Raw genomic sequence first — 17527 nt, forward strand, 5'->3', positions numbered from 1 at the left:
GTCCTGTCTACCTGGATTGATGAACATTATCTTTGTTTTGGTGGTACTGATCTTAAGGCCCCTTGGTGTAAAGTCAGACCAGTCCTGTCTACCTGGATTGATGAACATTATCTTTGTTTTGGTGGTACTGATCTTAAGGCCCCTTGGTGTAAAGTCAGACCAGTCCTGTCTACCTGGATTGATGAACATTATCTTTGTTTTGGTGGTACTGATCTTAAGGCCCCTTGGTGTATAAGTCAGACCAGTCCTGTCTACCTGGATTGATGAACATTATCTTTGTTTTGGTGGTACTGATCTTAAGGCCCCTTGGTGTAAAGTCAGACCAGTCCTGTCTACCTGGATGGATGAACATTATCTTTGTTTTGGTGGTACTGATCTTAAGGCCCCTTGGTGTAAAGTCAGACCAGTCCTGTCTACCTGGATTGATGAACATTATCTTTGTTTTGGTGGTACTGATCTTAAGGCCCCTTGGTATAAAGTCAGACCAGTCCTGTCTACCTGGATTGATGAACATTATCTTTGTTTTGGTGGTACTGATCTTAAGGCCCCTTGGTGTAAAGTCAGACCAGTCCTGTCTACCTGGATTGATGAACATTATCTTTGTTTTGGTGGTACTGATCTTAAGGCCCCTTGGTGTATAAGTCAGACCAGTCCTGTCTACCTGGATTGATGAACATTATCTTTGTTTTGGTGGTACTGATCTTAAGGCCCCTTGGTATAAAGTCAGACCAGTCCTGTCTACCTGGATTGATGAACATTATCTTTGTTTTGGTGGTACTGATCTTAAGGCCCCTTGGTGTAAAGTCAGACCAGTCCTGTCTACCTGGATTGATGAACATTATCTTTGTTTTGGTGGTACTGATCTTAAGGCCCCTTGGTGTAAAGTCAGACCAGTCCTGTCTACCTGGATTGATGAACATTATCTTTGTTTTGGTGGTACTGATCTTAAGGCCCCTTGGTGTAAAGTCAGACCAGTCCTGTCTACCTGGATTGATGAACATTATCTTTGTTTTGGTGGTACTGATCTTAAGGCCCCTTGGTGTAAAGTCAGACCAGTCCTGTCTACCTGGATTGATGAACATTATCTTTGTTTTGGTGGTACTGATCTTAAGGCCCCTTGGTGTAAAGTCAGACCAGTCCTGTCTACCTGGATTGATGAACATTATCTTTGTTTTGGTGGTACTGATCTTAAGGCCCCTTGGTATAAAGTCAGACCAGTCCTGTCTACCTGGATGGATGAACATTATCTTTGTTTTGGTGGTACTGATCTTAAGGCCCCTTGGTGTAAAGTCAGACCAGTCCTGTCTACCTGGATTGATGAACATTATCTTTGTTTTGGTGGTACTGATCTTAAGGCCCCTTGGTGTATAAGTCAGACCAGTCCTGTCTACCTGGATTGATGAACATTATCTTTGTTTTGGTGGTACTGATCTTAAGGCCCCTTGGTGTAAAGTCAGACCAGTCCTGTCTACCTGGATTGATGAACATTATCTTTGTTTTGGTGGTACTGATCTTAAGGCCCCTTGGTGTAAAGTCAGACCAGTCCTGTCTACCTGGATTGATGAACATTATCTTTGTTTTGGTGGTACTGATCTTAAGGCCCCTTGGTGTGCTGAAGCGTTCCACACGGCAGATCAATCAGATCTTCTCTGGTTATGACCATTATGGTCGCATCATCGGCAAAGCGCAGGTTACTCCTTCTTGCACTTGCCAACTGTGGACTCCTCTGCTGAACTCATACAAGGCTTCCCTCATATTGCTTTTGCCAGCGGACAAGCGACGTTGAGTAGAGGAAGAAAAAGAAGAAGAAGTATCAATAAAACAAATTAAAATGAACAAAAATAAGGCGTGTTCCGGACTGAATGCCAAAACACCTAAAAACAAACAAAAATAAGAGGTGTTCTGGGCTGTTAGCCTGAAGCGAACGCCCAATTAAACGAGATTTGGAATCATCCTCAATGTAGAATAAGTTTAGTTTTTACATTTCAAAAACTAAGTAAATGGGCAATTCCAAGCAAACAGGGACATGACACCAAAAATTACAATTTTTGTCACAGCTTTCTTTCCACTTTATTCAATTTATTTCAATTGTTTACAAGTTATGAACCAAATTTTGCCCAAAAAGAACTCAGCTTGGGCTCCATGATAGGCTTGGATAAATTGACTTGAAAAACTGTAAAGCGTCTGACAGTAATGCGACTGACCATGTTTTTTTCGATGCTGACCCTTTATAAGTATCCAGTAAAAGAGTTGTTTGACACATGTAGCAAAAATTTTGCAAGTTTTTTAGTTTGATGATTTTTTTGAATTGTTAAAGTGTACTTTTTTACCATGTCCTTTTTGTGTAATGCGACTGACCGCTTTTTACAAAGTTACATGTATGACATCCAGAGCACATAGCCCACAACATTTCTAATATCATCAATTCGAAGCCTTGGGTGTTAAGTACAAATCAGTCTTTAAACTTAGTGGAAAAATTATCTCAAGTAGAACTTCTAGCACCAAGATAAAGAAATTACACAAAAAAGTGTTATGCGACTGACCATGGAATTGCCCAAATGGCTTTTAGATGTAGCAAAGGTTGAATTCTTTGGCTACACTCTTATAAATGCAAACTGTGAGTGGTGACATGGTCTAACATGTTGTTTGAGACCCGCCTTTCAATCACTCTGTATTGCTTTACGATTATTCCTTTGAAAATAATATACCTCAACTAATAATATCCCTTATCTAATAATATCCATTGTAACATAGGGTTCATGGCAAATGTCAGTGGGCGAAACATGTACAGTGGCAAGTTAATCGCTACAACAAAGCACTTCAACTGCAGAAACACAAGGTAAACATCTTTTTACATCTGTTTCCCCCCTTAATTATACCTCCGGCTTATAGAACAAGTACAAAGATTGTTTTGGGCTTTTTTCACTAATCACTGAGAACCATGTTCTTATAAATTGTCCGCCCACCCAAGGTCTTGTTTTTATAAATTTTTGGAGCTTCTTGAGTTATCGGTTTCCTGTAAAAAACCATGGCGAAAAAGGAACCTTGAAAAACTGAGAGTCCCAAGATAAAAGAACGTAAAATTCATGCTCAAAATAAGCAACTCTTCTGATGCAACAATATATCATCGCTGATTATGAAAATTGCCACAATTTCTGTTATCTTGTTAACATAATATTTACTTGATGAAATACCACTCGCCCCTACCTCATTCCAAGCGGCGCTACTCAAGCCACAGAGATATAGACAATATAGCAGGTAGAGCGCTGCAACATGGCAATAATCTGATATTCTTCAAGCGCTTTACTTCTACTACATCGCTTGCTGTTGAATGTCGACCATGAGTGCTGAAAAGATTGCCACCTCCATTGCTTTTTAGAGGCATTGGTCTTATCTTAGTCTGTCCCGAACCATAGAGCTAAAGCTAAAAGCTTAAGATAAAAACTGAGGTCTCTGATGAAAAAAAATAGATGTGGGTGAGGAAATAGTAATAATTGGACTGGACTACATAGTTCGCGGGAATAGTAATTGGATAATAATTTCAAACAATCTGGAGTCCTGTGAACAAATCCACAGGCACGAAACTCGGGTGGGATTCAAACCCACGACATTTGCCATTCTAGGACAGATTTTTACCACTAGACCACCGAGATTGCCTGGTAGCTAGAGGTAGTGTGTATCTGATATTGTAGCAGCAGCCGTCGATTTCACAAAACTCTTCCTAACTTAAGATTAATCTTAGGACTTAGGACGAGTCGCAACCCTGGACTGTAGCATGCAGACCTAAAGATTAATCCTAAGTTAGGACGAGTTACTCGTCCTAACTCGAGATAAGACGAGTGAAATCGATGTGAAATCGATGGCAGGTACCACAACAATTTAATAGATGTTAAATGCATCTTCATTTATCAAAAGAATTGTTGGACAAATCTTTTGCGAAGTCCATCTCACGACACACTTTTCCTGTTTTGTTCAGTCTGATGCAATTTTGTTATCTCAAACACACCCCCAAAATGAAGTTGGCAACCCTTTGAATGTTCAAATTGGTACAACTACCAGCGTCAGAAGATAACAATTATTAGTTCAAAGTCTCTGACATTATTAATGTGATTTAATTGTGTATAATAGTTTTACCCTTTCCTGATGATAATGATAAATTGTGTATGTTTTTTTCCTCATCTTTTGAACATAAATATAATAGGCTCATCTTGTCTGTCTGTTAGCCAGTGCAGTACATAGCAATGAGGTATGCAACAATGAAGAGCTGCAAGCATTGGCACTTTCTCAAGTTTCCATAAACCAAGTGTTTGGAAAACTGTCATTGTTTAATCTCAACTGGGTAACACAGTTCATTGCATGGTACGTATGTTTATCACTCTTAAGATTGTTTTGTTATTTAATAAACACCTCTGAAAGTTTATGCATTCTGAAGATTGGTTGAAGACTGGTCTCGTGTTGTGTATTTAAAGGATTGGGGTACTTTTTGTAACACAAAACACAATGTCCACAGATTTACATTAAAGGATTTGGGTACTTTTTGTCACACAAAACACAATGTCCACAGATTTACATTAAACTTACACCGTTTGAAGATAATGATAGTAGAAAGCGTAGCTTAAAATATTAGTTGATGAGGTGCTGTGGTTTTTGAGAAATGAGGTTTCCTTAATTGTGTCATTGCAGACGAGGCGATTTACATAAGGAATATAAGGAAATAAAAAAGTAGCGACGAGTTCTTAAACTGCCGAGTTCTTAAAGTTCTTAAACCGGCATGGTCGTGGCCGTGTGATAAAGGCCTGAGCTGAATTCTTAAACTGCCGCTTAAAGGCATCGCATGTGCATGCTTGTTAAAATTCTGGCACTGTTTCCATGCCCTTCACAAGTAATGAATACAAAGTTTTTATTTAAACATATGGTATCCAACCAAGCCAAAGTTATTTTTTTGACCGTGAGCACATAATGTTTACCTGAACTGACTCTTAAAAAGCATAATGTTCAGTCCCGGCTAAACAGCTCAAAACGTTCACAACTTTATCGACTTTGTTCAGTCCGTGAGTGAGTATGGTGTAAAAATTAGTGAGTGGTATGACTAAGCTTGGGCGATATCACGATATAATCGAAAATCGCGATACCATTTTTTAAACGATTACCATATCGTCTTGATTTTTTTTAAATCGAGTTATCGGCATATCGTGGTTTTGATGAAGTATCACGATGTCTTCCCTAATTGAGACGTCTTGCAACCACAACGGGCTGTTTAAAAAAAAAATTCAAGTCCCAGAACCAACCCCAAGATCCCCCAATTGAAAAAAAATAACATCAAACACTTTAGCGCCCAGGCGGTCTCCCACAGACACTGCAGAAGTAACACAATGTATCAATTACCTCCCCTGTGTAGGAGCCTTGTGCGCCGCCTTGCCGCCGAACTGCAGACCACAATGGGATCATATTACACAAACCACAACCCATCCACAACCGTTTTATGAATGAGAGGTCACCCCATGTGCATTATGGATGCTTATTGGTCAGCTAGAATGAAATGGGCAGGATATACATACATAAGAACAGTCATGCGCAGTAGACACTTTAAAAGACACTTTATGTGTGTGGGTAACTCATAGAGCTACAACACCATGGGTGGTCAGTACACCTCACAGATCCATACCTCGATTTGTTTGAAGTCTTGAAGTATGGAAATTGAGCATAGTAATTGTCAGAACTTTATACTTTAAATAATATACATCGCGATTTAATCGAATATCGCGATACTTTGTTGACGATATATCGTGGGATAATAAAAGCAATATCGCCCAAGCTTAACTTAGGTATGATGAGTGGACCGTCAATAGGGTCTAAACGTCAGGCTACATGTTTGCTAAATACTTACTTGTTCCATGCAATCCCGTGGTTTTCATGTAAATAAACTCATTCCCGTCTGATACTGTCCTGTAACCCTGTCCCATAAATATACACACTCCTGTTTCATTTTTCTGTATGATAAATTTACAATGTACAAGTATATCTTGGGTATATCTTCAAGGAATTTTTTCTACTATCATCATCATTAGACCGTTTAAGTTTTATTTAAATCTGTGATCTTCACGATTTTTGTTTCTTACCAATTCTGTTGCGTTCCTTTAAAGCCATTGGACACTTTCGGGTAACAGTATTGTCCAAAGGCCCACACTTCCCGTATCACAACTTATATAAAAAATAACAAACCTGTGAAAATTTAGGCTCAATCGGTCATTGGAGTTGGGAGAAAATAATGGGAAAACCCACCCGCACGTTTCGCCGTGTCATGACATGTGTTTACTATAATCCGTAATTCTCGTTGTCGAGAATTGACAATTGTTTTAATGTTTTCTCAAAAAGTAAAGCATTTCATGGAATAATATTTCAAGAGAAGTTACCATTACCTTCTGTAAACCCTATAAGTTATTTGTAAATCTGTGAACTTCATATTGCATTTTGCAAAGAAACTCTGCACGTCAGCTTCATTATCTCAAAGTTGCGCACTGACTCTATAGGCACTTCCAATACCCACTCAATTTCTATCTTTCTCTCTCTCAAAATGTCATGTTCCTTCTTCTCAAAATTTCATGTTCCTTCTTTCACAAGAACGTATGTTAGAGTACTGCCTCTCCCCAAAATCTTGCATACCACACTCCATGCAAAGTAGCTCAATCCTTCAATGCACAACATTACATTCTTACCAACCTGTGTGACCACACAAGTACAAAGTAAAGTACATGTAAGGGCACTGAACTCTGCACTTCTCTTTCTAAACAAAGTTACAAAATTAGCATAATAACAAGTGTTCACAACCTTTGGGGAGAAAAATACAGATTCATTGGTTGATCTGACCCTGTAAACATATTCAGTAGAAGATCTGTTCGGCAAAATAAACACCATACACAAGTAGAAGTACACAACAAAAGTACGTGTCCCCCCCCCCCTGAACAACTCGCCATAACATCGTGAGGTAAAACATTTTACCAATACAACTGAATGAGCTCAAATGGAAGACAAAAACTGCTCTTCTCAAAAGTCACAAAGGTTTATCAAATCTACTGGTCAGTAACGCGTGTATCCACCACGCCTGTCATTGACCGCCTGACACCGTCTTGGTAATGATCAGTCTGGCGACACACTGCTGTGGCATTCCACTGAACCTGCAGAAGATGGGACTGGTGAGCCAGGTTGCTGTTGGCGTTGATGTGGGGATATGAAGATCGCTTCAGCTAGTCCCACAGGGATGGGATTGAGGTCAGGCGGGCTTGCCGGCCACACCATTCGCTCGATGCCTTCACCAGCCAGCAAAGCAGTAGCTACCCTGAACCTGTTTTCCTGGTAAGGCTTATACCACCCCACACCATGACACTCCCACCACCATAGGCTGTAACTGGTTGAATACAGCACTCTGCATGTTGCTCTCCAACTCGACGCCACACCCGTCTCTGGTCATCAGAGTGATGCAAGCAACTTCGCGTCTTATCGGTGAACAACACAACGCAACCTTTGTGACTTTTGAGAAGGGCAGTTTTTTTCTTCCGTTTGAGCTCATTCAGCCATGAATTCATGGACATCTTTCTTTTTCACACAACACTTAGGAAACATGTCATAGAATGATTTCTTAATTAGTTGTATTGGTAAAATGTTTTACCTTACGATATTATGACGAATTGTTTAGGGGGGGACTTACTTTTGTTGATGTGTTTAGATGATGTTAATCTAATTGTGAACTTCATAAATTTTGGCTGCCAGTGAGGAGAAAAATGTACACAGGCTTACGTGGAGCTCCGCCATCTGAAAAATAAACGATGCTCTCGCGGCACTTTCAAATTGATTTGCTCAATTTTTGGGGATCGATAGAAAGATTATTTTACTGTATAACGTAAGATTTTGTTCTTCCTTGTTTTGTTTTGTCTTGTTGTTTCGGGGAAGTTTTTGCGGGGTATTTTTGCCAAGTCAAAAATGCTGTGATGAAGACGCACTGATTTTGATCACATGTGCGATTGGAAGTTGCATCATAAACAGCCGATAGGCTGGGGCAGCAGCGGCGGTTTCTTTTGAGGTTTTACTTTGTGCGCGCCGCGGGGTCGTGAACTTCTGCGGCGGGCAGCTGATGGCGAAACACAAAGAACAAGCAGACAGACATACTTGGTTGTAAAAAAGTATTTTATTTATTTAACAGGGCAACTCAAAATGATGAAACTACATAATGAAGACGGCGTTTCTAATACTCAAACACAGATTTCTTTTTAATAATCTGACACTCTTTTGGTATTTTCGATATCATTTAGAAACATCGAAATTTTCAAAACATCGAAAATTTTCAATATATCGAAAACATTGAAATTTTCAATATTTCGATATGATTAAAAAAGTGACATCGGCGATTTCGATGTCAAAAAAATATCGAGTTGTTGAGTATTTTCAGTACATCGACGGACGTTAGAACTGGGTTAAATTATTCTCCATGTTAGATATTGTAGTGTGAAAGGAATCTCTGGGTCAGGTTTAATCCGTGTAGAAAACATTAACAGGGGTCACAACTTACACGGATCAAAGGTGAGTAGCGTGAAAATGGCTATAAACACCAAGGGAGCGCGCATGAAAACAACTGGAAGATAACATAATGGTTTATGACCTTTGCAGACAGCTATCGGCAGTTAGCATTACGTGTGAATGCAAGGCATTTTTTAGTTAAGTTCAGTTTTACGAGGATCCACGGCTGCTAATATTTAGCAGCGAAGTTAGTTTTTCCAGTCAACATCCCCAAAGTTGTACAAAAGTCATTACGTGCAGTCTATTATTCAAGTTAGGAAAAAATACATTACGTTATTGTTTATAACGAGAATCAAGCTTTCACATTCCTTTGGATTGATGGTTCAGTATACAATTGTTGCACGCTGTGACTGGGGTCCATGGCGTTTTGTACACCCGAGGAGAAAATGGAACCAGAGGCGAAGCCGAGGGTGCCATTTGCCACTGAGGGTGTACAAAACCCTTGGACCCCAGTCACAGCGTGCAACAATTGTTTTGTTATACCTTTGTAACATTATTATTCCTCTTCTCGAAGTTCTGGTGTCATCTTCAAACATTATTACGACGGACTATTCATTGTTTAATAAGCAGACAAACAAGAAACAATTCCCTCGTACCCGCGGTTGTTTCGTACACAGCGCTGGAAATCGACCAACGCTGGGAACGATCAAGGTGATGTACACCGGTGTACATCACTTTTCATGTTACCCGGCCCGTCGAGCCATGTAACATGCGTATTTGTTGCGCGGCACGTGATTGGTTCTCGACCAATCAAACTTCACAATTTGTACAGAGGTATAACAATATTCTTTGACACATTACAGGAGACTGAATCAAAGTATTTTCTAAACAATAGAAATACTGATGGTTTGTGGTTAAGCCGTAGAGTTTGATAAACATAATTTAGCACATTGGGTCGTATGAATGTAGCCCACGGTATTTAATAGGACAAATAAAGGATAGAGGACACGGCTGTGTTGTTCTTATTGTCACGATGTTTATTCTGTAAGTAGAAGACGAAGGAAAGGAAAGCTGTTTACGCGTCTTCTACAAGAATATGAATGACTTTTTAATTAATAAAGGCTAATGCATATTTAGGATATATTTAGATTTAATAAACAAATCAATTAAATTAAAAGGTAAAGGTATTGCTTAAGGCAGAAAACAAATAAAACAAGATGGCGCATGGTTCCTGCCAAAAGCTTGCTGGCGGCCGCCATCTTGAATTATGTGACTCAGTCGACGATAGAGACATCGTAAGTCCAAATAAACAAAATGGACAGACGTTAAAATTATCACGCTTGTGTTGTATATTTACTTAAACATTATTTACAACGAGAGTACGAGATTAAACTGAATTTGGTTGCTTTTCCTGCATACCTCAATATACAGGAAAACATCTCGCAAACAATAATTATCTACAAACTAACGATAAATCACAGTAATATGTACTGTAACTCTATTATACATTTGCTCTAGTCACATGTTATATAAATAATTGAAATAAAGTTATAAGCATAATATATGAAAATAGAAAATCTTTACCTGTAAGTAGAAGACGAAGGAAAGGAAAGCTGTTTACGCGCCTTCTACAAGAATATGAATGACGGCGAAGTATAGTGCGCCGCCAACGGTGTGAAAGCTGATTTGATTTTGGGGTGATTTGCATATATGAATATTTTTAACCAATGACGTAAGTCTACAATCTTTTTTTAGAGGGGGGTATTATTCATACCGGTGACATTCTCCCCTCTGTTGAAAACAAAATGGCGGCCTCGACATTTTACTGATTTACTAAAGCCGAATTTAGATTTCAATAAAAAAACATATTATTTTTTTAACTACGATAACAAATACATACACATACAGAGATAAATCGTTCTAAATTCACTCTGCAACCTTAAGATCTTTGTGAACATAGGTAATGACTTTAGCTTTAATTTCTAGCTGTCATTCTATAACACAGCTTGAAAGCTGACCTCAACTGTGGTGTCTTTTTTTTTTTCTTTTTTTTGACACATGTGGAAAAAAAATTTACACATTGGGATTAACTTGGCTTGTGCTTTTGGGAAAGCCTTACACAATGTAAAAAAAATTAAACACAGTTTATTTTATACAATAGAAATAAAACAGCAACATTATGCAATTAATTACTCATGATTTGTGAGAGGAGAAATCTTCTACCGACTTTCATTCTCACTTCAGCCATCTCAGGGCTTTTCCACCTCGTCCACAACCTTTTACCATTTTTGAGCTTGGACTCATAGAGCTCTTCCAGTGGTTTCTCTGAAGCTCTATGTTGTTTGGTTTGTCCAACGCACTCATATGTGAACCTGTCTGGTGGTTTACGCACTCTTTGCGGTCTTATTGGTAGCCGGTCGGGAGAATTGTTTGAAGGAGACTCGTCATCAGTCGTCTTTGGAGACTTGATGGTAGGTTCTACTTCGGACACGATTTGTGAAGGAGAGTTAGCCTTTGAAGTTGAAGGAGAATTGGGATCAGAGATGTTGTCATCTAATGGGAGGAACATGCACGGTGTAAGCAAGTTTCGATGAAGAGTGTGTTATTTACCGTCGTCCTGATTGCACACAACATACACTGGGACGTCTGGGTGTTTGGAGACTACAACGTATGGGTGAGTTTCCCATCTGTCTGCCAATTTCTGCATCCCAGTGATATGTTTATGTTGGACCAGCACACGGTCTCCCAGACGAAGAGGTGCATCTCTTGTGCCTCTGTCATACAGACGTTTCTGTTTTGCTTTAGACTTCAGTGCTAGGTCGGTTGCTAGTCTGTATGAGGACTGCAGGTTGTTTCTGAGTTTTTCTACAAACTCGTCGTATGATGCAGCTTCACTGTCTTTGTCTTGGTTAAGCCCAAACATGATATCTACTGGCAAGTTAGGCTGTCTGCCAAACATGAGATAAAATGGGGCGTGGCCGGTTGAATCATGACGAGTACAGTTGTATGCATGTGTCAACGCTGACACGTACTGTTTCCAATCTTCTTTGTGATTGTCGTCAAGAGTTCCTAACATGTTTAAAAGCGTGTGGTTGAACCGTTCCGTCAATCCGTTTCCTTGGGGGTGGTAGGGGGTTGTCCTTGATTTCTTTATGCCACATAACTTGCACAGTTCTCTTATGATTTGTCCCTCGAAGTTCCGACCTTGGTCAGAGTGAATCCTGACCGGGAAACCATAGTGGGTGATGAAGTTGTTGAAGAGAACTTTCGCGACTGTGGTTGCTTTCTGATCTCGGGTAGGATAAGCTTGGGAGTACTTCGTGAAATGATCGGTCACCACCAAGATGTTTTCTATTCCACCTTTCGATCGCTAGTATTTTCTTTTACTTGAAAAAATCAAAAGGAAGTTAAAGCTTTTACTGGAACGTATTTACTAAAGTGCTCATGAAAGTATCAACTTTTAATGAAAAGTAAATTCCTTTCTGTTTAGCACTTACTTACTTCCATATGAGTAAAAAGGAGAAAATACTACATAATGCTAGTAATAAGTTCTGGTAATTTTTCAAGGTAGCTCTAGAGCTACCTTGAACACAGAAGTAAAAGGCTTGTCTGAAGAAATGACAGTGTTTCAGAAGCTTAACAAAATCGTTTGATTCTGGGGGTCCAGATGAGTCGTCTTCATAAAAATGTTGTCAGAATAAAAATCTCATCGCGGAATTGAGCCATTCAGCCATGGCAGACAGCTTGATATCAGAAGTATTTACTCCAAAGCATTAAGTGAATACTTTGCAGTAAGAGAATACGTTTATTCAAGCATAATTTAGAAGATGCTAATGTACTGAATGCTTCTACTTGGAAGTTTTTGATTTTACTTTTTGCTAGTATTTGTCAGTTATTACTATTTTTATTCATACGACCCATTTCTCTATGATGTTCTAACAAATGTAATGAAATACAGGAAGGTAGAAAGAAATAATGAAGTGATTCTACATTATGTACGAACACATACACTGTATACATGTACAATTTTATCACAAGATTGGGTAAAATTGTCAAATTTGCTGGAAGGTAATGATTGGTTATGCCTCACATTGTATTTGATCACTGCATTCTTTATGATCACGAATCTCTTCTGTTATAGGTTTAAGAAGTCATACAAAGTAGACTCGAAGAACTCAAGTGACACTAATGGCACTTTGACTGACACTCTTTCCCATAGTATAGTGAACCTGACTGCTTCTCATGAAAGGAACATAGTATTGGTAAGTCTTATTCTTAAGAGTCATTTAAAGGCAGTGGACACTATGGGCGACTTTCTGGGACGATAGAGGGCAGCAGACTTACCGGGTAAATCCATTGTTCTCAAAATTATGCGCATGTTCAGAACTACGTAAACAATGGAAATTTACCCGGTAAGTCTGCTGCCACCTAGCAGTGGAAAGTCTCCCATTGGTAATTACTCAAAATAATTATCAGCATAAAACCTCAGTTGCTAAAGAGTAATGGGGAGAGGTTGATAGTATAAAACATCGTGAGGAACGGCTCCCTCTGAAGTGATGTAGTTTTCGAGAAAGAAGTAATTTTCCACGAATTTGATTTCAAGACCTCAAGTTTTGAATTTGAGGTCTCGAAATCAAGCATCTGAAAGCACAAAACTACGTGTGACAGGGGTGTTTTTTCTTTCATATTTATCTCGGAACTCCGACGACCAATCAAGCTCAAATTTTCACAGGTTTGTTATTTTGTCCATATGTTGAGATACACCAAGTGAGAAGTCTTTGACAATTACCAACAGTGTCCATTGTCTTCAACACGTTTAATTTTTGTCAGGGTACAGAAGTACGACATACATGTATTCTACACCCTCGGAAAACAACTGGTCGTTGCAGATACTCTATCCCGTGCACCAGACTGTAACGATGACAAAGGGGAAGCCCTGCAAGTGCAACATCTTGATGATGTTGTGGAAGCATTCGTTGATATGATCATACATGTAGAGACAATGCCCGTGTCTGACAACAGATTTAATCAGATACATGATGATACTCAAGCTGACGACCAACTGAGTAATGGAGGGGGTGGTAGGACTTAATAATTTATTATTATTATTTGTTAACATATTTCATCTTATCACAGCATGCAAAAGAAAGATCATATCTTCATTTGTGCCGGTAACTTCTCCAGTTGGGCTACGTCCCGTAGCCTTAGATCTCGAGGGTCTTTCTCAGAATCCTGGCTGTTCCCTAAAGCACCGCCTTCTTTTTGCAACAGATCTATCCTCACATTTGTCCCTATTTCGTCTAGATGTTTCCCTAGTGCTTTCAGAATGGTGCCGAGTGCTCCAACCACTACGGAACTACTTTCACTTTCACCTACCAAATCTTACAAAGTTCCCTGTCCAGGTCTTGGTACTTTTGGATCTTGTCCATCTCCTTCAAAGCTACCCTTTAATCTCCTGGCACAGCTATGTCAATGAGATTACACATCTTCTTTGCCTTATCTAAGACTACAACATCTGGATGCCTATGTTCTATTACATATGATCAGTCTGAATTTCGCCGGGAAACCTGGCTATATACAAGTTGTGTTTTTGTTATTGATCAACAGATTAATAATGTGCAAAAATAACTTGTCGGAACATAGGGGTGCCGGAACATAGGTGTGTCGGAATATAGGTTCAGTTGTCGGAATGTAGGGGTGTCGGACTAAAGGGGTGTCGGAATATAGGGGTGTCGGAATATAGGTTGATTTGTCGAAACATAGTAGTGTCGGAACATAGGGGTGTCGGAATATAGGTGTGTAACCATTAAAACGAATACCTAATTTATCCCATCCAATCCCTCAAACATAAACTCACGGTCTCTTGTGGCTGATTTGATACGGATATTCAAATATTTAAAATAGAAAATTTTTTGTTATGCAATGAGAACTGATCAAATAGAAAACTTATGAAAAGAGATGGGTTATCATCTTGAATGCAATGTAGGAAGTCTCCTTTCTTAGTCTGATGGGTAGTAAATGCAATAGTGACAAACCGGACCGAGAGAAAGATTGGTTTCCCCCAGGAGTGATGAGAGAGGGGCACTCGGGAGACGGTTTTGGTCCTAGGAATGAAGGCGTCGGTGTGGTTCATGGCGTTGTAGGAATGAAGGCGTCGGTGTGGTTCATGGCGTTGTAGGAATGAAGGCGTCGGTGTGGTTCATGGCGTTGTAGGAATGAAGGCGTCGGTGTGGTTCATGGCGTTGTAGGAATGAAGGCATCGGTGTGGTTCATGGCGTTGTAGGAATGAAGGCGTCGGTGTGGTTCATGGCGTTGTAGGAATGAAGGCGTCGGTGTGGTTCATGGCGTTGTAGGAATGAAGGCGTCGGTGTGGTTCATGGCGTTGGTTCATGGCGTTGTAGGAATGAAGGCGTCGGTGTGGTTCATGGCGTTGTAGGAATGAAGGCGTCGGTGTGGTTCATGGCGTTGTAGCAGCTCTTGAAGGTACGTTGGTGCTTAGCCATGGATAGAGCGCAAAACCAGAACCAACATCTTGAAGAGAATTCGCTGCTGTACAGAAAACTAATAAAAAGCGCCGAGGACGGGAAGGGATGTGACACCAAAAGTCTGAAGCCTCTTAGTCAGGACAGAATGCTTTACGGTGTCGAAGGCAGCTGACACACCAAGTAGAACCAGGTGCAAAGTGATCCAAACACCAGGAACTGCTTTCACTTTCTCCTCCAAAAATCTTACCAAGTTCCCTGGTCAGGTCTTGGTACTTTTGGATCTTGTCTACCTTTTGAAGCAGCCCTTGTGTCACTGGGCACAACTATGTCATTGAGACGACACATCTTCTTTCCCTTATCTAAGATTACAACATTCAGATGCCAATGCTCTTTAAAATTATCAGCCTGGAAGTCCAAGAGGATCTTGACCTGGTACTTTGCAACTTTCTCCAGAACATGGTTGTACTAGTTTGCAGTCACTTGGACACCCCATTTCGACACAGATCTCTGTGGATCAACTTGTCATGTCTTCCTTTGTACTCTGTCAAGGCCGTCTTACTACATTCGCTTACACATCTTTCAAACACTTGTTTATCAGATTTTCGTCAGTGTGTCCTTAAAGACACTGGACACTTGGTAATTGTCAAAGACCAGTCACTTGCTGTATCTCAACATATGCATAAAATAACAAACCTGTGAAAATTTGAGCTCAATTGGTCGTCGAAGTTGCAAGATAATAATGAAAGAAAAAACACCCCTGTCACACGAAGTTATGTGCTTCAGATGCTTGATTTCGGGACCTCAAATTCTAAAATCTGATGTCTCGAAATCAAGTTCGTGGAAAATTACTTCTTTCTCGAAAACTCCTTTTTTTCAGAGGGAGCCGTTTCTCACACTCGTTACCAAATAAGGTTTTATGCTAATAATTTTTTTGAGTAATTACCAATAGTGTCCACTGCCTTTAAATATTTTGCTTGCATTCACATCTTCTGTCATGAACTGTTACAGAAATCAGTGACAAAGAGAAGTTTTGATAATTGACAGCAAAATTAATCATCGAGAACTTAATTGATACTGTGATGCCAATACCAAACGTCTGATAACATAGTAGCAAATTTGTTTGTACATTTTTCCAATCAGACTTTTATCCCTCATTATGTTTTCCCGCAGATTTGTTTGATAACCTTGAGAGCACTTGGTCTTGAGACTCGTCTTGTTCTTTCACTTCAACCAGAACCCATCAAGCACAAAACTCTGTCTAAGGTAAATTCAGGCTAGACAAGTACATGTACTCCATATTAAATATTTACACATGTGACAACATTTCATTTTTATTTATTTTTTATTTAGAAATTTACTATTGTTTGCAATTCGAGCATTTGGTTCTGTCTCCTGATACTTGAAATAAAAATGTATATAATTATCTTCTTGTATGTTAATATAGAAGAATCCGAAAAGTTTAAAAATACTTACAGCCTGAACTATTGAAGCAGACTATTTAAGCAACCACATGTAGGGTGATAACACACTCGTAATCACATGTACATGGAAAGTGGCACATGGAACAGTGGCCAACAAATTGATAACCACTTTGGTGGTCGTTGTCAGGAATGTTGGTTTGTTACAGCAAAGTTGCCTAGTTTCTACTAGCTTACTCCTCCTTTAATCCTTCAAAACGTATAAGACATGTCAAGGACCACCAATCTTGATGTCCTTTTTTATCTGGCAAGCTGCCAAGGATCCTTATTTTATTTTCCAGCTATACCAGTGTGACATTGTTCTTAGAAGTTCACTCAATAACTAGCCAATAATGGTGTTCTTGACCACCTTTGATCAGCTCAATTTTGTTTTTTTTTGTTTTTTAAATAAATGCAATGTATATAATGGTTTGCAGAAACACCATGTGTATCTACTTGCCAGGTAGAGTTTGTTCTTAGAGAACTGTTTTGCTTTGTTCTAATACCGCAGAGTAGATTTGTTGGATTGTTCGGGAGACTTCTCAGTTCTGAAAAGAACTGTCCTGCTTTTTAACTATTGCCCGGGCGGGAGGTATAGAAAATAGGCTGGAACTACTACTTTAGCTTATAAAGGATCGTAATTAACTGCACTACCGCAGAGTAGTTCTTGAAATGGTCTCAATGTTTTGACTAGCTTGCTCTAGTGTACATTGGCGAGACCGATAGAGACTTCACAAGTTCACTACCTGGCTAAAAGAACATAAAGCACACGGCCGCAGAAGGAAACATGACAAATCTGCCATTGTCAAACACTCTACTGATTTAGACCATGTCATAGATTGGGATCAGGCTCGAATGATAGCACCTGAGAGACATTGGTGTACAAGGCGTATAAGGGAATCTATCGAAATACACAGACACAACACTGTGCCACAAGATATCGGTTATTTCATCAGCAGTAGGCATACATACCATCCTACCACCCTCCTCCTCTAACACCCCTCAGTCTACTAAACACAAGGGCTTTCTTACACAATGGGCTCCTAACAATAGCCCTAACCCCCAACCACCACA

The 17527-nt window shown here is 39.6% G+C and overlaps 1 protein-coding gene across 1 annotated transcript in view; it reads left to right on the plus strand.

Annotated features, from left to right (window-relative positions):
* The window catches only part of LOC117307078 (DNA repair protein complementing XP-C cells homolog), a 48991-nt gene that overhangs the window by 9360 nt on the left and 22104 nt on the right, over nt 1-17527 (plus strand). The window contains exons 4-7 of the mRNA XM_033791730.1: nt 2755-2839; nt 4202-4359; nt 12653-12773; nt 16167-16259. Of these exons, the coding sequence (XP_033647621.1) occupies nt 2755-2839; nt 4202-4359; nt 12653-12773; nt 16167-16259 (457 nt within the window). The remainder of the gene's footprint in view (nt 1-2754; nt 2840-4201; nt 4360-12652; nt 12774-16166; nt 16260-17527) is intronic.

This window comes from Asterias rubens, chromosome 2, assembly GCF_902459465.1.
Source record: "Asterias rubens chromosome 2, eAstRub1.3, whole genome shotgun sequence".
In the NCBI taxonomy this organism is placed as follows: domain Eukaryota; kingdom Metazoa; phylum Echinodermata; class Asteroidea; order Forcipulatida; family Asteriidae; genus Asterias; species Asterias rubens.